Below are 23,243 nucleotides of genomic sequence, written 5' to 3'. Positions count from 1 at the left end.
GGGTCAGTAAACTCATTCGTGTTTACATTTCCCATCCCCCATTGCCCAACACCATTATTTAGCTTTTCATGGACTGTAAAGGCTGGGAGAATCTTCTGCAATGAATGCTACAAAGGTGTAGGCATCATGTGAAGTACCATTCCAGCCACAGTAGGAAGCAAAACAGATAGCACCCAAAGGATATGGAGAGCTCACAACTCAGTGGTTTACCACACCATAAAACCATGCACCATTGTCAAGGCATCCCTGTACATGACAGTCATTGAGTCCTACAGCACAGAGACAGGCTCTTTGGTGCAAACCGGTTTCACGACAACCAAAATGTCCATCCACGCCAACCCTGCACTTGGCCCATATTCTTCTAATCCTTTCCTATCCATGTATTTGTCCAAATGCCTTTTAAATGTTGTTAATGTACCTGCCTCAACCACTTCTGCTGGCAGCTTATTCCATATGCATACCACTCTCTGTGTAAAATCTTTGCCCCACAGGTTCCCTTTTATTCATCACCTCTAAATTTAAACTTGATTCCCTCTAGTACTCAATTCGTCAACCCTGGGAAAAAGGTTGAGTGCATTCACCTTAACCATCCCTCTCATGATCTTATATACGTCCATAAGATCCCCCCTCAGTCTTCTACACTCTAAAGAAAAAAAGTCCAACTTCTCCAGCCTCTCCCTATAACTCAGACCGTTAAATTCTGGTAACATCCTTGTAAATTTCTTCAGCAGTCTTTCCAGTTTAATAACATCCTTCCTGTAGCAAGGTGATCAAAACTGAACACCATACTCTAAGTGCAGCCTCACCAGCGTCCTGTACAGCTGCAACTTCCCAACTTCTATATTCAGTGCCCTGACCGATGAAGACCAGTGTGCCAAAAGACTTCCTCACTACCCTGTCTACCTGTGACTCCTCTTTCAGAGAACGTACGCCTGAATTCCAAGGTCACTCTGTTCCACTACACTCTTTAAGGCCCTACCATTCACCATGAAACTCCTACCTTGATTTGACTTACCCAAATACAAGACCTCACACTTATCTACATTGAACGCCATTTGCCTTTTCTCGTCCCACTTCCCCCGATGATCAAGGTCCTGCTGCAGTATCTGGTACCCTTCCTTACTGTACACAATACTTTCTGTTTTAGTGTCATCTGAAAACTTACTAGTCATGCCTTGGACATTCTAATCCAGATCACTGATGTAGATATCAAGCAACAATGGGCCCAGTACTGACCCCCGAAGCACTCGACTAATCACAGGCCTCAAGTCTGACAAGCACCCTTTCACAATTACCCTCTGCTTCCTACCATCAAGCCAGTTGTATGTCCAATTTGCCAGTTTCCCATAGATTCCATGTGATCTAACCTTCCAGAGCAGCCTATCATGTGGAACCTTATCAAAGGCCTTACTGAAATCCATATAGACTACATCTACCCTGCCCTCATCAACCTTCTTGGTCACTTCATCAAAGAGCTCGAACAAATTTGTGAGGCATGATCTCCCACATATGCTGATGAATCAAACCCTGTCTTTCCAAATGCAGGTATATCTTATCTCTCAGAATCTTCTCAAGTAACTTACCCATCACAGATGTTAAGCTCACTGGTCTATAGTTCCCATGATTTTCTTTGCAGCCCGTTTGAACAATGGCACAACATTCACTACCCTCCAGTCTTCTGGGACCTCGCCCTTGGCTAACGGTGATGCCAAAAGGTGAGAGGTAGTTGACTTCGGAAGAAGTAACAGGAATGCAGAGCATTGGGCTAATGATAAAATTCTTGGCAGTGTGGGTGAACAGAGAGATCTCAGTGTCCTGGTGCATAAATCCCTGAAAGTTGCCACTCAGATTGATTGGGTTATTAAGAAGGCACATGGTGTTTATTGGGAGGGGGATTGAGTTTTGCAGCCATGAGGTCATGCTTCAGCTATACAAGACACTGGAAAGGCTGCACCTGGAGTATTGCATGCAGTTTTGGTCACCGCATTATAGGAAGATTGTGAATGTGTTGGATATGGTTCAGAGGAGAATTACTCAGATATTGCCTGATATGGAAGGAGGGTCTTATGAGCAAAGGCTGAGGGAACAGAAGCTGTTTTTGTCGGAGAGAAGAAGGTTGAGAGGTGACTTAATTGAGACGTATAAGATAATCAGAGAGTTAGCTAGGGTGAACAGTGAGAGCCCTTTTCCTCGGACGGTGAAGGTGAACATAAGGGACATAGCTTTACATTGAGGGGTGATAAATCTAGGACAGGTATTGGGGTAGTTTCTTCACTCAGAGTGTAGTAGGGGTGTAGAACGGCCTTCCTGCAACTGTAGTAGACTCACCGACGTTAAGGGTATTTAAATGGGCATTGGATATACATATGGATAATAATGGAATGGGGTAGGTTAGATGGGCATCAGATTATTTTCACAGGTTGGTGCAACATTGAGGACCGAAGGGCCTGTGCTGCGCTGTAACATTCTATATTCTGTGTTAAAACTATCTGCCAGGATCCCTGCAATTTCTTCTCTAGCCTGTTTCAGTGTTCTTGGACATATCTGGTAAGGACCAGGAGACTTAACCATTTTCATACATTCTAATCCATCCAACTCCTCCTCCACTGTGATATGGGTTGTCCCCAAGATATGACCACTAACTTCTCCAAGTTCCCAACTCTTCATGTCTTCCTCCATGATAAACACAGAGGATAAATATTCATTGAGGACTTCGCCCCATCTCCTGAGGTTCTACACATACATGTCCACTTTGGTCTTTGAGGGGCCCTATTCTCTCTCTAGGTATTCTTTACCCTTTAATATGCTTAAATAACTTCTACGGATTCATCTTAATTTTCTCAGCTAAGGCTATCTCGTGCCCCCTTTTTGCCCCCCCTCATTTCCTTCTTCAGTGAACTCCTGGATCCACTATATACCTCCAGAGATTCCCTTGATCCCAGCTGCCTGTACCTGAGGCATACCTCCTCCTTTTTTCTGGTCAAAGCCTCAATATCTCTAGTCATCCAGGGTTCCCTATTCCTGTCAACCTTGCCTTTCACCCTCACGGGAACATATAAACCTTGAACTCTAGCTATCTCAGTTTTAATGGCCTCCCACTTACCAGATATCTCATTGCCTGGAAACGAACCACTTCTAACAACCCCTGCAAGCTCCTGTCTAATTCTATCAAAATTTGCCTTGCCTCAATTTAGAAATTGAAACTGTCGACCAGTTTTGTCCCCCTCCATAATTATTTTAAAATTAATAGAACTATGGTCACTGGTCCCAAAGTGCTCCCCCACTGTCACTTCAGTCACCTATCCTTCCCTATTTTCCAAGAGTAGGTTGAGTTTTGTCCCTTCCGAGTGGAACCTTTGTATACTGCTTGTGGAAATGCACTTTCCTGAACACCCTTAACAAATTCCAGCCCATATAAGCACTTAATGTTATGGCAGTCCCAGTCTATGTTGGGAAGATTAAAATCCCCTACTATGACAAGCCTACTTCTCCTGCGAGTCTCCCCAGTCTTCCAGCATATTTGTTCCTCTAATTCCCATTGACTATTTGGGGGCCTATAGTACTACTGCAGTAATGTCACCACTCCCGACTTATTTCTGAGCTCCACCCACAAAGCCTCACTGGATCATTCTTCAGTTATTTCATTTCTGATTCCTGCTGTTGCCAAATATTGTTTACCATTTTCTGTGTATCCCGGTATGTAAAAGGAATGTCCTCCTGTTCGGATCGCTGCCTTTGCCTTCCCTTCCTTTCCCTGCACACGTACTTTAAAGCTGTATCTTCCAATTTCAGAATACTTGGAGAAATACGTTGTGTAAATACCATCATTTTTGACAATGTCAGCACCTAAAGGCAAGGAAAGGGTAAGTAGCTGCAGACTGAGTGAAGCATGGAATAATTACACAGTATTTGGATTGGCACTGATATCACTGATGACAAGTGCAAAGTCAAATTGATCTGGGAATTCTAAGTTCAAATCCCAATCACTTTAATTGCTTTTTGAATTGTTATAAATGCAAAATTTTTTTTTACGTAATTTATTAATGCAAATGAAGTTTTGGGAGTTAAGAATTGGTTTTGTGCTGCTCATTCCGAGTCTGGTGTAGATAGGAATCTCATGCTATGATGTAGAGGAGCCAGTATTGGACTGGGGTGGACAAAGTTAAAAATCACACAACACCAGGTTATAGTCCAACAGTTTATTTGGAAGCACTAGCTTTTGAAGCATTGCTCCACAACCACCTGATGAAGGAGCAGCGTTTCGAAAGCTAGTGCTTCGAAATAAACCTATTGGACTATAACCTGGCATTGTGTGATTTTTACCTTAATCTCACACTGCCATCTGATGTATACACTGCCATCTGATGTACATAGTGGGAACTACGCGTCCCCTGCAGTGCTGACTGCCACTGCGTTCACGACTGCACTGAGCAGCGAAAAGGTGCTGAAGCCAGCCTTCTGTGGTGGAGTTGCAAAGGAGGAGAGACACCATGGATCTTGAGGGAATGGGGCCATGAGATCCTCAAGACCCATCCTCAGACAGGAGTAGGAGCAAGTAGCCAAGAAGGTTAATGCCTATTGTCTGAATCTGAAAGACACCGTTTTTCTTTAATTTTTCGCTCATGGGATGTGGGTGTCACTGACTGGGCCAGCATTTATTGCCTGTCCCTAGGTGCTATTGAGAAGGTGATGGTGAGCTGCCTTCTTGAATTGCTGTAGTCCATGTACTGTAAAGAGACACACAATGCCTTTAGGGAGGGAATTCCAGGATTTTAATCAGCGACAGTGAAGAAATGACAATATATTTCCAAGTGAGGATGGTGAGTGGCTTGGAGTGAAACTCACAGACAGTTGTGTTTCCATGTTTTGCTGCCCCATCCTTCTGGATGGAAGTGTTCATAGGTTTGGAAGGTGCTGTCCGAGGATCTCAGGCGAATTTCTGCGATGCATCTTGTAGATCGTACACATTGCAGATACTGAGTGTTGGTGGATAAGGGAATGAATGTTTGTAGATGTGATGCCAATGAAGCCGGCTGCTTTGTCTTGAATGGTGTCAAGTGTCATTCAACATAGAGGAGTATTGAATTATCAGTCCATTGGGTGGTTGGGGATGGGGGGGGGATGGGAGTGGGGCGGGGGATGATATGTAGTAAAGTGGCAAAGTATTGTTTACCCATGTTTGAGAATTCATGGAGTCCAAAATAATGCAATCAAAGCCTATATTCCCTGCGAGCACTGGTTTGAGTGTCAGAACAGTCAACAGGCTTAATTTATCATATGTTTTGTGTTCTGGATATTATACTGTAATTGGATACATGTACATATCAGGTTTTGACAGTATGAATATACATTCCACTTTATAGAGTCACATCATCAGTCTCACCCAGGCCATCATCAGAAAGTTCCTGTTCAATTTTTGGGCCGGTGGGTTGTTCAATAATAACCGTCACGTTTGCAAACAGGACGGGTGAGAATCTCTGACTGACTTCTGCATAAATTGTCCGACCACCAACCGAATCCTTTTCACTGATGTGCACATTGACCATGATCGGGGGAACTTTTTCATCTGCTGCTCGGGATGTCATTATGACACTTATAACCTGTTCAATGCCAGGATTCAGGATGGCATAATTCCAAGTACCTGCCTGGGATAAAAATACTTATTTTCAACAGCTGGATAAATAAGAGCTTCTGCAAATCCTTCTTTAGAATTTGGGTAATATTGAGCAGAGGTAATGGGACACCTTTTACAAATGCCTCAGTGTCACTTATTGGGGGAGAGAAAAATAAATGGACATGGCACCCACTGTGATCAACACTGAGTTGTTTAGCACAGTGAATAGGGGACAGAAAGGAACAGAAGTTCAATAAGTGAATAATGAAAACCATCATGGAGGAAGTTCAGTGCAGGGAAGTATGAGATCATTCACTCCATCGCCAAGAAAAATTGATCTAAATAATTATGAGAATAGTAGCTGTGGGAATGATCTAGATGGATCACATTGTACTAATGGACAGCTACAAGAATGTTAGCCTTCCTTTCGAGGGGCTGGAATATAATGGTGTGGATGTTATGATCCCAGCGGTGTAAAGCTCTGGGAATACCGCATCTGCAGTATTACTTTCTCCCACCAGGAAAGATGGAATAGGTTCTGAAGAAGGGGCATTGGACTCTATTTCTCCCTCCACAGATGCTGCCAAACCATTTGGGTTTCCCAGCAATTACAGTTTTTATATATTTTATAGATTGCCCAGATTCTTTGTAATGGACCTGCTGTGATGAGGATTAAATAATGAGGAAATGTTTTGAATAAACTGAGGTATTTTTTTCTTTAGCTACAGACAATTTAGGGTGATTTAATCAGAGTGTGTATGGTAATTAGAGAATTTTATTGCCCTCATTGGGAGCATCCAGACAAGATGAGGGAACAGCTGTAGAGGTTGAAGTGAGGAAACACACAAGAACTAATTGAAATTTAAAAGTTTGATTTGCTGCTTAAATAAATTTTCAACACTGAGAACAATGAACATTGAAAGGCAAATATATCAAGGCGCATGGAACCAAACTGAGTACATTGATTTGAGATACAAATCAGCCATGGTCTCACTGAATAACAGAAGTCATTTAAGGGACTGACTTGTCTTTCTTACATGACATTGAGGTACCATTGATCAAACTGTGTACACTCGGCAACAGAAGACATAAGAACTGAAATAAGAACATCAATCCTACTCTGTCATTTGACCAGATCATGGATGATCTTCTACCTCAATGCCATTGATCTGCACTACCTCCATATCTCTTAATGTCTTCAACATCTGGAAATCTATCAATCTCTGTCCTGAGCATACTCTCAAACACTTTAGAGTGTTTAATACTCTTTACTTGAAAGTGTGTCAGCAATATTGAGGTGAACTCAGGATTACCCTCGCTTATGATGCCTCCATGGGTTCCCAAGGCACTCAATGGCATTGAATGACCCTAATGCCCATGTCCTCACCAATGCATTGGCAGCTGTACCATGCAGGAGTGACGTATTGTAACATAGTGATGAATTGTAACATAGCCATTTTGTTTCATTCCATTTGTACTGTGTACTCAACCAGCTAATGGCAGAGATCGTGTAAAAGACTGCTCTGTATAATGGACTCTTGTTGAAATAAAGGATGGTTGATAGTAAACAAGCTGCTTTCTAATAACTCTACTGGAAAACATGATTAAAATGATACCATGCACACTGCAAAACATAAAAAAATCGAAGGAGACATTTTGATCCCTACCTGTGCAGTGCCAGGAATGCTCAGACGGGCCGTATGTGTTGTACTATCAATTTTAAAGTCATTGCTGTTGTATGTCCTTCCACTGGGGTCATATACAAAAATATCTGGTGTCTGCTTCTCCCATGTGATGACAAAAAACGTATCATTCCCAACGGTCTTATCGATGACAACTGTTCTGTTCAACCAACTGTCGTCTTCAACCTTTGTTGCAGAACTTTCAAGCTGGGACCAAAGAAATGGATCTTTTGAATCTAACATTAAGTTAACACACGGGTATTGAGAAAGTCACTGAGGAATAACGCACCTGAATTGACTGTTCACTAATGTCACCATTTCCTGATACCATTGAAGAGAAGGCATCGGTTAATCCAGTTGCATACACATTATCAGTGGCTGCAAACTGTCGACCCCCTAGAGAATGGAGACGGCAAGAAAGTTATAAACATGGATCAAATACATGGTCAATGGGCAATGCCAATTGAGACTGAAATGAAGAAGGAGGCATCAGAGATTTCTGCAATGTGACAGTAACTGCCCAATGTCAAATTGTTTGGAATAAAACTATTGAACATGTGAACATTGATTTTAATCCTGTCTGATTAGCAGGAACAATGTGTAGTTGAGGGAAGAAGAATTAAAATGGCAGTGGTAGCCATTATGTTCCCATTACCTGCAATATTAACAGTTAGCTTGGAGAATCAAGCCTGACTGACTAGAAATATGGACATGTCCATGACTTTTATTGTACATCAAAGTTGTGTGACATCACTTTAAATAAATAAATCGACTTGGCTAGTTTCCTGTTAGCTGTAGATATGGACAGTGCCAGGAGTAAAGTCCCACCAACTTCCTGTCGGAGTCTGCCTAGTAATTGGAATGTTCTCAACAGAAATTCCTTTGTCCAGTATTTTCACTGAAGGCTACCCAATTCATTTTAAACCTGTTAACACTTCCACCACAATAAAAGTTGGGAGCAGAACTCAAAACAACAAGACTTGAAGTTATGTTCCTCTCCCAAGAATTCATGAGAAATTCTTTGTGTCCTTATTACCTGTCAGTGTTGACATCTGTTCCAGCTCTTTGGCTGCCTTTGGTCCTAATGCTATCGTGTGGATTACTGCACCACTTTGTTCCACCTCCGAGAAACAACTGCTTATCCCACTGTCCTCCCCATCAGTCAGCAAAACGATTTCATCACCATTTGTAGCACCGTCATCATCACCAAGTACCTGCAAAGCCGTTAAGTTATTGTCTACGTGGGAAAACTGAAAATTAAATGAGTTGCTAAAGTTTGCTGAAGCATTTCAGTTTCTACCTGAAAACCAGCCTGGATTCCTGCGCAGATATTTGTCCCTCCATTAGCTGTTGTAGGTAGCAATTGGACAAGTTGATTCCTCACATCTTTATTTTCAATCACTTTCAAATGTGATTGAATAGTTGCAGTATTGTTAAAAGTGACTATTCCAACTTGTGATTTTGCTTCAATGATCTGAAGTAAGAATATCTCGGCAGCTTGTCGGAGTCTGCTAATACGATTCTCCTGTTGAATTAAAAAAAGACAATGTAATATGCAGCTCACTGCCTTTTAACTAATTTATTTATAAATTGCATTTAAAGTAATAAGGATAAAAATTAAGTTAAAATTAGTATTAAGTAGTCTGCTTTGCCCAAGATGGTTCAAGACAGGAAAATTGGAGATGCTGGAATCCAAAATAGATGGGTAGGAGGCTGGAAGATCACAGCAAGCCAGGCAGCATCAGGAGGTACAGAAGTTGACATTTTTTTGTGTAATCCTTTTTCAGGACTGGGGGTTGGCGTGGGGGGGTGATGCAGGTAAAGGGGGAGGCTGGGGCAGGGTGGTGAAGCCGGGATAGATGAAGACAGGCAGAGGGTATAACCTGGTTAGTCAATGGGGGGATTGATTCTGGTTGGTGGCAGGGAGCTGTGGCAGGGAGGGGTAGGGACTGGGAAGGGAGTCAGGGAACAGGGAGGGAGGTTATTTGAAATTGGAGAACTTTGTGTTGAGTCCTCTGGGCTGTACGGTGCCCAGGTGGAAAATAAGGTGTTGTTCCTCCAATAGGAGCTGTGGTTTGTTTTGGCAATGGAGGAGGCCAAGGATGGTCATGCTGGAAAGTGAGTGGTGAGGGGACTGAAAGGGACAGTGATTGGGTGGCCCGGTCGGCCAAGTTTACGTTCGGATTCCACAGGAGGCACAGTTAGTAAGTTTGCAGATGACACCAAAATTGGAGGTGTAGTGGACAGTGAAGAAGGTTACCTCAGATTACAATGGGATCTTGATCAGATGGGCCAATGGGCTGAGGAGAGGCAGATGGAGTTTAGACAAATGTGATGTGCTGCATTTTGTATAAAATGCAGAACTTATACATTTAATGGTCAGGTCCTAGGGATTGTTGCTGAACAAAGAGACCTTGGAGTGCAGGTTCATAGTTCCTTGATTATAGAGTCGCAGGTAGATAGGATAGTGAAGTAGGCGTTTGGTATGCTTTCCTTTATTGGTCAGAACATTGAGTATAGGAGTGGGAGGTCAAGTTGCGGTTGTACAGGATGTTGGTTAGGCCGTTGAGGATGTTCCCAGGGTTGGAGGATTTGAGCTATAGGGAGAAGCTGAATAGGCTGGGGCTGTTTCACCGGGGTGTTGGAGGCTGAGGAGTGACCTCATAGATGTTTATAAAATCATGAAGGGCTTGGATTGGATAAATAGACAAAGTCTTTTCCCTGGGGTGGGGAGTCCAGAACTAGAGGGCATATTTTTAGGGTGAGAGGGGGAAGATATTAAAAGGGACCTAAGGGCAACTTTTTCACACAGAGGGTGGTGCATGTAAGGAATGAGATGGCAGAGGCAGTGGTGGAGGCTGGTGTAACTGCAACATTTAAAAGACATCTGACTAGGAAGGGTTTAGAGGGATATGTGCCAAGTGCTGGCAAATAGGACTCGATTAATTTGGGATATGAGTGGACATGGATGAGTTAGACCGAAGGGTCTGTTTCCGTGATGTACATCTCCATGACTCTATGACTCGAAGACTCCACTCCAAGATGATGTCAAGGTTTTTTCTGATAATTGTTTTGGCTGCATTAATTCAAGCAAATGTTTCCTTTCTACACATGGGATGTGGCTGTCATTGGCAACAACAGTATTTATTGTCCATCTCTAATTGACTTTGAACTGAATGACTTGCTGGGCATTTCAAGGATAGTTAAAGTCAACTACAGTCTCTGAGGCTGGAGTCACATAACGTTGGCAGATTTTCTTCCCTCAAGGCCATTAGTTGGTTATTTACAACAATGATTGCTATTTGTCCAACTGGCCAGCATCTATTGCCCATCCGTAGTTACCCGTGAGAAGGTGATGATGAGCTATCTTCTTGAACCACTGCAGTCCACATGCTGTGACTTGACCCACAATGCCTTTAGTGAGGGAATTTCAGCCATTTCTTTTACCTAGCAATAAGGGATGGGAATATATTTCCAAGTCAGAATGGTCAATGATTTTGAGGGAACCATGAACGTGGTGGTGTTCCCATGCCACTTGCTGCCCTTGTCCTTCTGGAAGGAAGTATTCATGGATTTGGAAGGTGCTGCCTGAGGATCTTTGGTGTATTTCTGCAGTGCATCTTATAGACAGTGGGCACTGCTACTACTGAGCATTGGTGGTGGAGGGAGTGGATGTTGTGGATGTGATGCCAATCAAATGAGCTGCTTTGTCCTTGATGGTGTCAAGTTGCTTGAGTGTTGTTGGAGTTGAACTCCTCTAGGCAAGTGGGGAGCATTCCATCACACTCCTGTCTTGTGTCTTGTAGGTGGTGGACAGGATCTCAGGGGACAGGAGATGAGTTACCACAGTATTTCTAGCATCCGAAGTGTTTCTGGTCAGTCAGGGGATACCTGGACCATTGTCTACATTGTCAGATAGATGCCAGTTTTTCACTGTACTGGAAGAGCTTGGTTAAGGGAGTGTCAAGTTCTGGAGCACAAGTCTTCTGTACAATTGCCGGAATGTGGTCAAGGCCCGTAGCCTTTGCAATATCCAATGCCTCCAAACATTTTTTGATCTCACATGGAGTGAATCAAACTAGCTGAAGACTGGCATCTATGATACTGGGGACCACTGGAGGAGGTCCAGATGGAACTTGGTATTTGTAGCTGAAGGTTGCTGCAAATGCTTCAGCCTTATCTTTCACACTGTGTTGGATTCTTCCATCATTGAGGATGGGGATATTTGTGGAGCATCCTCCTCCATTTAATTGTTGAATCGACCACCACCATTCATGACTGGATGTGGCAGGACTGCAGAGCTTTGATCCATTGACTGTGGATTCACTTGTGCTGTTTGAATTACAAGTAATCCTGTTTGGTACTTTCACCAGGTAGACACTTCATTTTCAGATATGCCTTCAGCTGCTCCTGCATTCTCCATTGAAACAGGATTGATTCCCTGGCTTGATGGTAATGGTTTAGTGGGGGATGTGCTGGGCCATGAGGTTATGAGTTGTGCTGAAGACAATTCTGCTCCAGGTGATGGCCCATAGTGCCTCATGGATGCCATGTCTTGAGTTGGTAGACCGGTTCAAAGTCTGTCTCATGGAGCACAGTGTTAGTACTGCACAACACAATGGAGGGTGGTCTCAATGTGAAGGTGGGACTTCGTCTCCACAAGGATTGTGCAGTGGTCGCTCTTACTGATACTGTCATGGACAGATGCATCTGCAGACAGCAGATTGGTAAGGATGAGGTCAAGTACGTTGGTTCCCTCACCACCTGCTGCAGACCCAGTCTGGCAGCTAGGTCCTTTAGGACCTTACCAATTCGATCAGTGGTACTGAGGATCTAAAATTTGAATTTAGGCTGTTGTCAAAAGCAACAAGTATATGTAGATTTTTTATTAACCACAAAATGGCTTTTCAATTTAAAATAACACAACAAGATGGCTGCAAGTAATGATTTGTCTCTGTGAGCTTGAACTGATGCTTTGCTAAGTTGGTTGTATTTAGAGATAAGAGAAAACAATGGAGTTTTCATCATATGAATCATACGATGGTGATTTGGTGTTCGAACTAACCTTGAACCGCTACCATGACGATTTGTGTAATTAAGACCCGTTTCCCAGGGAATATCATTGGATTAGCCTGCTGTCAATCATGTCACCTTATTACATTTGATTGGTCTTTCCTTGTAATTAAGGCTGTACTGTCTCTTAAAAAACATATAAATAATGTGTAATTTTTGAATGTAATTGCGCAACTTCACCACGGAACACAGAAGCTTTAACCTCTGCGTTGCTGGACAAAATTGCATCAATGTGCCTTAATTCAATAAACTGATGACCCTTGCTTTTTGACTGACTGTATTCCGTTGATTCTTTTGACCGATCTCGAACCAAGGGGCCCCTCTTGAGGGATCATAAATCTTCAGTACTGCTACTGACCCCCTCTTGGTGGTGGGCATTGAACTGCTCCACCCAAAGTACATTTTGTTCACCACAACTCATTAGCTAAGGGTGGACAATACATCACAGAGTCATAGTGATGTTCAGCATGGAAAGAGACACTTTGGTCAAACTCATCCATGTCGTCAAGATAACCTAAAGTAATCTAATCCCATTTGCCAGCACTTCGCCCATATCCCTCTAAACTCTTCCTATTCATGTACCCATCCAGGTGTCTTAAATGTTGTAATTGTACCAGCCTCCACCACTTCCTCTAGCATAGGAAGTGTTTAGAGGGATGTGGGTCAAGTGCGGGCAAATGAGCCGAGATTAGGTTAGGTTATCTGGTTGGCATGGGCGAGTTGGACTAAAGGGTCTCTTTCTGTACTGTACATCTCTGTGGTAACCTTCTTCACTGTCTACGACACCTCCAATTTTGGTGTCATCTGCAAATTTACTAACTATACTTCCTATATTCACATCCATTCAGTCAGGGATTTCCTTGCCCATGTTTAACCTGATGCCATGAGACTCCGTGGGATCTGTTGCCAGTGTTGAGTATTCCCATGGCAACTCCCTCCTGACTATATACCACTGTGGCACAACCTCTCTGGGTCTGTCCCGTCAGTGGGACAAGGCACATCCAGAGATGATGATAGTGGTGATGCCTGGATCATTGTTTGGAAGGTATGATTTTGTGAGTATGACTATGACAGGCTGTTGCTTGACTAGTCTGAGACAGTTCTCCAAACTTTGGCACTAGACCCAAATACAGGGTTGACAGGGCTGTTTCTACCATTGTCTTTTCCTGTACTGAGGTCAATGCCAGATAATCTGTCTGGTTTTGTTTCTTGTAATGATTGACACAAAGGAATGGCTTGCTAGGCCATTTCAGACGGCAATTGAGAGTCAATCACATTGCTGTGAGTCTGGAGTCACATGTCAGCCAGCCGAGGTGGAGTTGACAAATTTCATTCTTGAAGGACATTAGTGAACCAGATGATTTTTCTTGTCAATTGACAATATCTTCATGGTCATCAGTAGATTCTTAATTCCAATTTTTTTTTATTGAATTCAAATTCCACTATCTGCCATGATGGGATTTGAAACCAGGTCCCCGAAATATTGGCTGAGTTGCTGCATTGATAGTCAAACGATACTGGAGCTGTGCCATCATCTCCCCCTTGAACCCGTGTCTCCAGAGCATTAGCATGGCTCTCTACATTACCAGGAGAAAGTGAGGACTGCAGATGCTGGAGATCAGCGTCGAGACTGTGGTACTGTAAAAGAATAGCAGGTCAGGCAGCATCCGAGGAGAAGGAGAATCTATGTTTCAGGCATAAGCCCTTCATCAGGAGTCTTTACATTACCACTATAAAATTACCACTCAAATATGTAGTGTTATGTCAAACTCTTGATATGTTCTTTGTAGATGACAGAGAGGATCTGTGAGTAAGGAAGTGAGCTACTCATTTCAAAATATCCAGCTTCTGACCTCCTCTAACTTGCTGTGCGAAGCCACACAACAGCACAAATGTGCGTCTAAGTCAATACTTTCTGTGAAATAAACTTTACTAATGACCTTACCGAGTCCATGCTCCCAGAGACATCAAGGACTAAGCACAGCGCACGGTGTTTGGCCTGTAGCAGTGTAAAGGTCGGTATCACTGAACCACTGTAGGGTGAGGGATTGTTTCTGAAATCCTCCGACTCTCTGATTACATCCCAAGTGCTCCTGAAGTTGCACATTTTGTTTTGCATGTTCGGTGCGTCAGGATTGTGAGTCTTATCGTCACAGAATTCAGTCACCTGGATGTTTTTAAAAACAAGATGCAACAGGTTAAAGGGGCTGCAGATAGATTGGGGTGGGGATGGATTATTTTTACCTTCCATACCCAGGAAGAATACTGTTGGAGACAGTCACCCACCCATTGTGAAGACCACAGGATCGATATTGTATTGAATCTCTCGGATATCACACAGATGTCTGACAAGAAGGATTCCACAATATAAGTTTACAACTACCCTCAGTGTTTAAAACTTATCACTAATTTGTTGATAATATCATAAAATGTGTTTTAAGCAAGAAAAGGACAGAACTGTTAAATACTTAAATGTTTCATGTTTGCTTCCTGCCCTTCCCCAGTCAATGGCATCTGACAAGGGCAAGACACCAAACTGTGCAGTATCATCAATCTCAAAGGCCCTGCTCTTTGCAAGAGGAAGCTGGAGATGTGGAAAATGCAGGTCACTGCTGTCATCCATTGAAGAGGAGACACCTCCAATCTGCACTAAAATGGGGAAAGTGATGCTCAGGAATTGAGGGGATGGTAAGGTGACTCAGTGGTTAGCACTGCTGCCTCATACACAAGGGACCTGGGTTCAATTTCAGCCTTGGGTAACTGACTGTGTGAAGTTTGCATGCTCTCCCCGTGTCTGCACGGGTTTCCTCTGGGTGCTCTGGTTACCTCCCATCGTCCAAAGATATTCAGGCTGGGTGGATTGACCATGGCAAATGAGGTTACCGGTATGGGATAGAATTCTCTGTGGAGGATTGATGGCAAACTCGATGGGCTGAATGGTTTCTTTCCACACTGTCAGGATTTTATGAAATTGCAGGTTTCCAACAAAGTGAAATTCTCCCAGAGCACTGCTGCCAGTACAAAGACTTCAGTTGGCTGGACAGCAGATTTATGACACAGAGGTGATAGCAATAATGTTTGATTCCTGCACTGGTTGAGGTTTCCATGAAGGACTGTCCTTGTCAACCTTTACCCTCACCTGAGCTGTGGTGTCTGTCTGGGTAAGGCATCACACGTTGCCTCAATCCAATGGGAGAGCAACCTTGGCCTGGGAGGACTATGGAGACTTCACTTTATTTTTATATTAATTATTACAGTATAGATATCTCTGGCAGGATCGAATTAACTATGACAGGGACATGGTGATTCACTTTCTTGAGGCACAGCAGTGTCAATTGTCTGCACTCTTTGTCACGTTAGGGGATTTCAGTGATAATGAAAGATTAATGAGAATTTTCAAAGTTGGGATTAGTGTTGGACTTTGAGGAGAACCTGGAGGTGGATGTGCTGCTATTGTTATGAAGATCCTTTATTATCAATAGTTTCTTTGAGGATTTGTGTTGAAAGAATTGCAGACAATCATTTGTTTGTAAACTCTCAGAATACACCTGGACCTTTTTCTTAAAAGGGTCACTAAGTGACACATTGGACCAATATTTTAAAGCCATTTCTTGAAGATCACGTCTTAAATTAATTACATGCAGGGATTTACTGAAAATCACATGCCTTGGTTTCTGGCTGGGAAAAGTGAGGACTAGCAGATCAGAGTCGAGAGTGTGGTGCAGGTCAGGCAGTATCTGAGGAGCAGGAGAATCGACGTTTCAGGCATAAGCCCGTCATCAGGAATGAGGCTTGTGGGCTGCGGGCCTGAGAGATAAATGGGAGGGGATGGGGTTGGGGGGGAAGGGAGTTCAGAAGCGATAGGTAGATGAAGGTGGGGGAAAAGGAGATATGTCGAAGACGCGGGTGGAAAAGATAGGAAAAGAGATGGACAGGTCAGGAGGGCAGTGCCGAGTTGGAGGCTTGGGACTGGGATAATGTGGGGGAGGGGAAGTGAGTAAACTGGTGAAATCCACATTAATCCCGTGAGGTTGCAGGCTCCCAAGGCGGAACATGAGGCATTCTTCCTCCTGGCGTCATTTGGTGAGGGTTAGGCGATGGAGGAGGCCCTAGACCTGCATGTCCTTGGTGGAGTGGGAGGGGGAGTTGAAGTGTTTACCTACGGGGCAGTGGGGTTGGTTGGTGTGGGTTTCCCAGAGATGTTCTCTGGAACAATCCACAAGTAGGCGTCCTGTCTTCCCAATGTAGAGGAGACCACATCGGGTGCAACGGATACAGTAGATGACATTGGTGAAGGTACATGTAAATTTCTGTTGAATGTGGAAGCACCCTTTGGGGCCTTGGACGAAGGTGAGGGAAGTAGTGTGGGCACAGGTTTTGCACTTCTTTCTGTAGCTGGGGTAGGGGCTGGAAATGGGGTGTAGGCTGGTGGGGGGGGAGGGTGGGTGTGGGTCTGACAAGGGAGTCACAGAGGGAATGGTCTCTCTGGAAAACTTTACGGGTGGGGAGGGAAATATATCTCTGGTGGTGGGGTCCATTGTTGGATGGTGGAACTGGCAGAGGATGATGTGATGTATGCAGAAGGTGGTGGGATGAAAGGTGAGGACCAGGGGAGTTTCTGTCCTTGTTGTGTTGGGAGGGGTGGGGTTGAAAGGTGGAGGTGCAGGAAGTGGAGGAGATGTGCTGGAGGGTATCATCAATCACATGGAAGGGAAATTGTGATCTTGGAAGAAGGAAGCCATCTGAAAATTTCTCAGGTGGAATTGGTCACCTGGGAACAGATGTGGGAGAATTGGGAATAAGGGATGCCAGTTTTACAGGAGGTAGCGTGGGAGGATGTGTAGTCTAGGTAGCTGTGGGAGTTGATGGGCATGCAGTCGATATCTGTGGTTAGTCGATTGCTGGAGATGGAGATGGAGAGGTCCAGGAAGGCGAGGGAGGTGTCCAAGACGGTCCTGGTGAATGTGAGGTCGGAGTGAAAGGTTTGGTGAAGTTGATGAACTGTTCAACCTCCTTGTGGGAGGACGAGGTAATGCCAATACAGTCATCAATGTAGCAGAGCAACAGGTGTGGGGTGGTGCCGATGTAGCTGTGAAAGATGGACTGTTCCACGTACCCGACAAAGAGGCAGGCAGAGCTGGGGCCCATATGGGTGCCCATGGCTATCCCTTTGGTTTGGAGGAAGTGGGTGGATTGGAAGGCGAAGTTTTTAAGGGTGAGGACCAGTTCAGCCAGGCATATGAGGGTGTCGGTGCAAGGGTACTAGTTGGGACGGCGTAGAAGGAAGAAGCAGAGGGCTTGGAGACCTTTGGCGTGGTGGATCAATGTGTACTGGGACTGGATGTCCATGGTGAAGATGAGGCATTGGGGGCAGGGGAAACGAAAATCTTGGAGGGGGTGAAGGGTGTGGATGGTGTCCCGAACATAGGTGGGGTGTTCCTGGACTAATGGGGACAGGACATTTTCAAGGTATGCAGAGATGAGTTCAGTGGGACAGGAACAGGCTGAGACAATGGGCTGACCAGGGAAGTCAGGTTTGTGAACCTTGGTAGGAGGTCGAATTGGGCAGTGCAGGGTTCACAGGCAATGAGGTTGGAGGCTGTGGGTGGGAGATCCCCAGAGGTGATGAGGTTGTGGATGGTTTGGCAGACAATGGTTTTGTGGTGGGAGGTGAGGTGGTGGTGGTGGGGATAGTTGGAGCAGGTGTCAGCGAGTTGGCGCCTGGTTTCAGTGATGTAGAGGTTGATGCACTACACTACCACTGCGCCACCCTTATCTGCGGGTTTGATTATGAGGTTGGGGTTGGAGCAGAGGGAGTGGAGGGCTGTGCGTTGTGAGGGTGGGAGGTTGGAATGGCTGAGGACGGTGGATAGTTTGAAGCCATCCATGTCATGGCCTCAGAAGTGAAGAGGTAAAGGACGGGTAACAAGCCAGCATGGGGCATCCAGATGGATGAGGTGTGTTGGAAGCGAGAGAAGGGGTCCTCTGGGGGAAGAGTAAAGAGACAGCAGGGCTGGGAGCTGGGACCAGGGGTGGGGCTGGAGATGGGTGTGGGGGCAGAAACAATCACTTGAGTGACTATAGGGTCAGGAGTGATGTCATCAATAGAAGTGACACTAACACTGAGGGTAGAAGTGGGGCTTACAGCGGTCTCTATGTGGGGGGCAGAGGTGACATCACACGTGACGGTGACGACATTGCAGACTGGTTTTCAGTGAATGATGTCACTGCTGGCAGAACTGACGTCAGCAAAAGTCTCATTCGTGTCCAGGTGAGTAGGTGAGTGACTTTTTCAGCGCAGAAGTGGCTGTGCCGGTGGCAACTGTGGGGGTGGAAGGGACGTGAGAGTAGGTTTTGCATTTGTGCCAGAGGCAGTGAATCTCGCAGCGATGGTGGATCCTGCGGCAGTCACAGAGGTGGTTGTCTTCCCAGCAATCGCAGAGGTGGTTGTCTGGTTGTCAATATTGTGTGGAATTCAGTTGCTGAAATGGTTATCCTCTGCCTTTCAAAGAAAGCTCTTTTGAGGGAACAGTATAATAACCAAACACTGTGTGAGCTGTTCTCCTGGAATACCCTTTGAACAATTTATGTTGGCGGTTACAGAATAAACTACATCTGTAAGGATCCCTGTGAAGACTGTCTATCTTCGATATCCATGTGCCAGGAAGCTGGATGAAAGCCTTATCCTTATTATTCATGTCCTCGTTCCATATCTCTGTCGAGAATTTTGTTTTTTTTAAAATTGACAAACGCCTGGTTATTTCGAAGATGTATCATTTGTGACTTCCACTTGTGTGTTTGCATCTTTCTTGAGTCGTTTTGTTTTATAATAAATCAATAATTTTATTCCTTAGTGGAGATGCTTATTTAATGGATCTTTTGTATTCTAATTTGAAAATATAGATAAAGCATCATTGGCTATGTTGGTAACTGTGTAAAGTAAATATATTCGTGTTGGGAACAATGGAGTGATGGCACTGGACAGAGGCAGTCCACTCCCCAGTCTTGGGCACAACACCATTCATCTGCTTCTTTTGCTGAAGATTAAGGTCCTGTTGAAGAAGCCTTAGTGACAGATACAATGCATCCTGCAACTGGTACACAATCCAGCCGCTGTGTGTCAATAGTGGGGCAAGTGAATGTTTAAAGTGGCTGATGGAGCTGACCAAGTGTTTGATGGTTTGATGGTGTTTGTTGTTACAGTCACATTGGAAGCAGCCCATCAAGTTTTGACTTCTGCCTTGTTAGTTTTGGAGAGGCTTTGGAGAGTCAAAGTGTGAGACTACCCAACAACAGCAAAATATCACAGATGCTAGAAATCTGAAATAAAATCTGAAAATCATGAAAATCTGGAGCAAGAAATGAAATTAATATTTCAGGTCACTGCAGAAGTATTCAAAGACTATCCGGTCTTGAACAAGTTCATCCAGAATGTCTGTGGTTTGGTCAGTTCTATAGAAGAGCCATATTGGATTGAAGCATTAACTCCATTTCTCTCCTCAGTTGCTGCCAGGCCTGCTGAGTCTCTCCAACACTTGCTGTTTTTACTTACTTGCTCATCCCATTTAGTTTAGGGTCAATGGTAATCTTCAGGAATTCAGCAATGGTAATGCAAGGGGAGGAGGTTAGATTCTCTCTTGTTGGAAATGATCATTGCCAGGCATTTGAATCACAGAAATATGACTTGCTACATTTCAGGCCAATCGTGGATGCTATCCAGGATTAACTGTCTGCATTACAGACCACGTAGTTAGCCGAGGAATAATGCATTGAGTGGAACACAGTACAATCATCTTCACTTCTGTCCTTATAGCTAAAGGAAGGTTATTGATGGGCAGCTAAGGATAGTTGGTCCTTGGAGGAGATCTTGCAGGGGTGATCTGGGAAACAAGAGTGTTAGCAATATTGGACAAACGTACCTCTCAGCAGCTTTACTTACATTTGACAGTGCCTGTATGAACATAATTGAGGAGGATGCAGTCTGTTTGCTATCTGGATAAAATTCACAATTCCCTTTCGGCAGTCCTGACTTAGGATCTGTCTCACATGCTGAGCAGGATCCGCCTGAGCAATCAGCAAGCTGTCCTCTAATCTCTTTTGAACATCTGGAAGTAAAAATGATCAAAGATAATTCCTTGATTCCAAGTAACATTTTGACAATGAGAAATCACTGAATAAGGTTGAAACTTACAACATTTCCTCCATACCATTTGCAACTTTCATCTGTCATTTCCTTGCTGACTAAGAAAGGTTATAGTCAACCACTTTCCTCAGGAAATCAATTTTTCCTTTCCACTCTCAGCCCTTTATAATTTTAATTCACTTCAATTAAATGTCCCCATAGCTCCCCCTTTCCAAAGATAAGAACCCCAGCCTATCCAGTCTTTATTCATTCTTCATTCTCTAGTTGAGACAACATCCCAATAAATCTCCTTTGTACCCACTTTCAGTGTATACATCCTAACTGACACACAGTTACCACAACTGTTCGGTTATGTCTCACTGGAGTAGCACACTGGAAACCAAGCCCCACTATTCCCAGAGTCATCACATAAGTAAACTTTCAAGATTTTAAAATGTAGCCAAAATTCCCAATTTTCCCATCTTTTGGATCCAAGTTGACAGAAAGCATGGACCAGGAATTTAAACTTAACAGGAATGACTATTTATTACAAATAAAATTTATTGCAGATAAAAATAATTATGATCAGTTAACACATAATGCTACTAGTTAAAATTCTAACCTACTAATAAAATGCCCACGACATACACACATACAAATAGACACAAGGAAAAGGGCATTACAGGTGGAGCGAACAATTGAGAAGACCAACAGGATTTGCTCAGATGCTCCTTTTGCTGATCACAACTCCTATCCTCCTGGAGTTATGATTGTTCCTGACTTGAATAATCAATCTGTAAGCTGCTCAGCTAACTAGAAGCCAGCCACATTGCTGTGGACAGGCAGAAGGCTTTTGTCATCAATAACCGGTCACTCTTCCACACAACAATCAGCTACTTGTTGCCAGCTGAGTCTCTATTTGGACACTGATTAGATTAGATTCCCTACAGTATGGAAACAGGCCTTTAGCCCAACAAGTCCATACCGACCCTTTGAATAGTAACCCATCCAGACCCATTCCCCTACGTTTACCCCTGACTCATGCACCTAACGCTATGTGAAATTTAGCACAGTCAGAGCACCTGACCTGCATATCTTTGGATGGTGTGAGGAGACTAGACCACCCAGAAGAAGCCCACACAGACACAGGGAGAATGTGCAAACTCTGAATGGACATCACCTGAGGTGAGAATTGAACCTGGGTTCCTGGTACTGTGAGGCAGCAGTGCTAACCACCAAGCCACCGTGCCAACCCCTAGTTACAGATGGTCTGTAACTAGACTTGCCCCACCACTTGCACACACAGTTGTGTAAACATCTCCTACAACAAGTGCCAGGTTATTTGCTTTATACAGTAATCCTTTCAATAATCTTGCTTTTATACCAATCATTTTTCCATTTCAGACCACAATCAAAAATACAGTTAAATAGAAAAGACATGCTCTTAACAATATGCAGTAAATAAGCTGTTCACTGCAGTATTTTCTATCGTTCTAGAATGACCTCCCTGCTTTTGTACTCTCTGCCGGAGTTAATAAAGGAATGTATCTGTGTGACTTCTTCACCACCATATCCAACTGCCCTTTTCTATCTTCAGGGAGCATGCACTGGAATACTAGTCTTTTCTTCTACTCTTCTTAATAATCTATTATTTATGATATGTTCCTTTTGCTTGTTTTCACCATCCTCAGCCCTGTAAATGCATTATCTCTTTTTGACCAATTTGATAATCCATTTATATTTCTGCAGTTTACATTATTGGACATGAAATATGTGGCCAATTTTTGATACCAAGTAATACCAATCATCTTAATGATTGATACCAATCATCTTAATAATGATGACTACATTGAAGTCTGAATCTGTATATGTAATATATATGTATATCATGAAAAGTAAGGGACCTCATACACACCATTGAAACCAGCCTTCCAGTCCCAAAGATATCCATAGATCCTTTGTTTCCTACCATAGAGCTAATTTTCCTTCCAATTTTTCACTTGTTTAGAGATCCCAAATAAACATTTAGTTTTCTGACCAGTCTGTCATGTGAGATTTTGCTAAAGCCTTGCAAAGTCCCATGGAGATCACACCAAATGCATTAACCAGATAAACTCTCCACGTCACTTGCTCAGCAATTGAACCAAGTTAGTCAGACACAGCATTCCCTGAACAGATATATTCAGTCCCTCCTTGATTAATTTATGCCTTCTTAAACGATCATTTATGCAGTTCCTTGAAATATTTTTCAATATTTTTTCCACCAATGCGATTGGACATGTTTATTTGGAAAAGCTGAGGATGAAATTCCTTTGGACGGGATTATAGCTCCACAGATTTGTCTTTGTGTACCATATGCCATGTTATTATTGTAAGGTTTGTTCGATCATTGTTTGGGGATTGTATCTTTTGGTTTATAAGATGATTATAGTTTAGGACTGTGACTTTAAATATAAAGTGTATCAAAGAAATCATGTAACCTGTACTGAAGTAATCCTGAGTGAATTATTGAGGAGAATATGAAGGGTATTTAGTCTTGGACCAATAACTGCAGTTTCCAAGTTAACAATGTATAGAGACAAATAAAATGTTTAGTCATTATCTCTATTTTTCACCATGCTCAGATTGTATCAAATTATGAAAAAGAAACTGTGAACTAGCAGTTTGAAATTCTCTTTAAATGTTTCGGGCCACTGGAGAGATTAATGTTTTTTTTTCACGTGATCCTGTTTTAAATAAAATAACATGGCTC

The 23,243-nt window shown here is 43.4% G+C and overlaps 1 protein-coding gene across 1 annotated transcript in view; it reads right to left on the bottom strand.

Annotated features, from left to right (window-relative positions):
* Positions 1–23,243, bottom strand: part of LOC122547464 (calcium-activated chloride channel regulator 3A-1-like) — a 63,749-nt gene that overhangs the window by 5,709 nt on the left and 34,797 nt on the right. Inside the window, exons 5-12 of the mRNA XM_087990262.1 lie at positions 20,309–20,474; positions 14,315–14,536; positions 8,597–8,821; positions 8,333–8,510; positions 7,586–7,692; positions 7,282–7,503; positions 5,384–5,645; positions 3,679–3,846 (exon numbers count right to left, since the gene is read on the bottom strand). Of these exons, the coding sequence (XP_087846388.1) occupies positions 3,679–3,846; positions 5,384–5,645; positions 7,282–7,503; positions 7,586–7,692; positions 8,333–8,510; positions 8,597–8,821; positions 14,315–14,536; positions 20,309–20,474 (1,550 nt within the window). The remainder of the gene's footprint in view (positions 1–3,678; positions 3,847–5,383; positions 5,646–7,281; positions 7,504–7,585; positions 7,693–8,332; positions 8,511–8,596; positions 8,822–14,314; positions 14,537–20,308; positions 20,475–23,243) is intronic.

This window comes from Chiloscyllium plagiosum, unplaced genomic scaffold (assembly GCF_037043375.1).
Source record: "Chiloscyllium plagiosum isolate Xiang-an unplaced genomic scaffold, Cpla_swu_hap1 HiC_scaffold_9, whole genome shotgun sequence".
In the NCBI taxonomy this organism is placed as follows: Eukaryota; Metazoa; Chordata; class Chondrichthyes; order Orectolobiformes; family Hemiscylliidae; genus Chiloscyllium; species Chiloscyllium plagiosum.
Note: the sequence above shows the minus strand (reverse complement) of the source record. Positions and strands in the feature narration are given on the sequence as shown.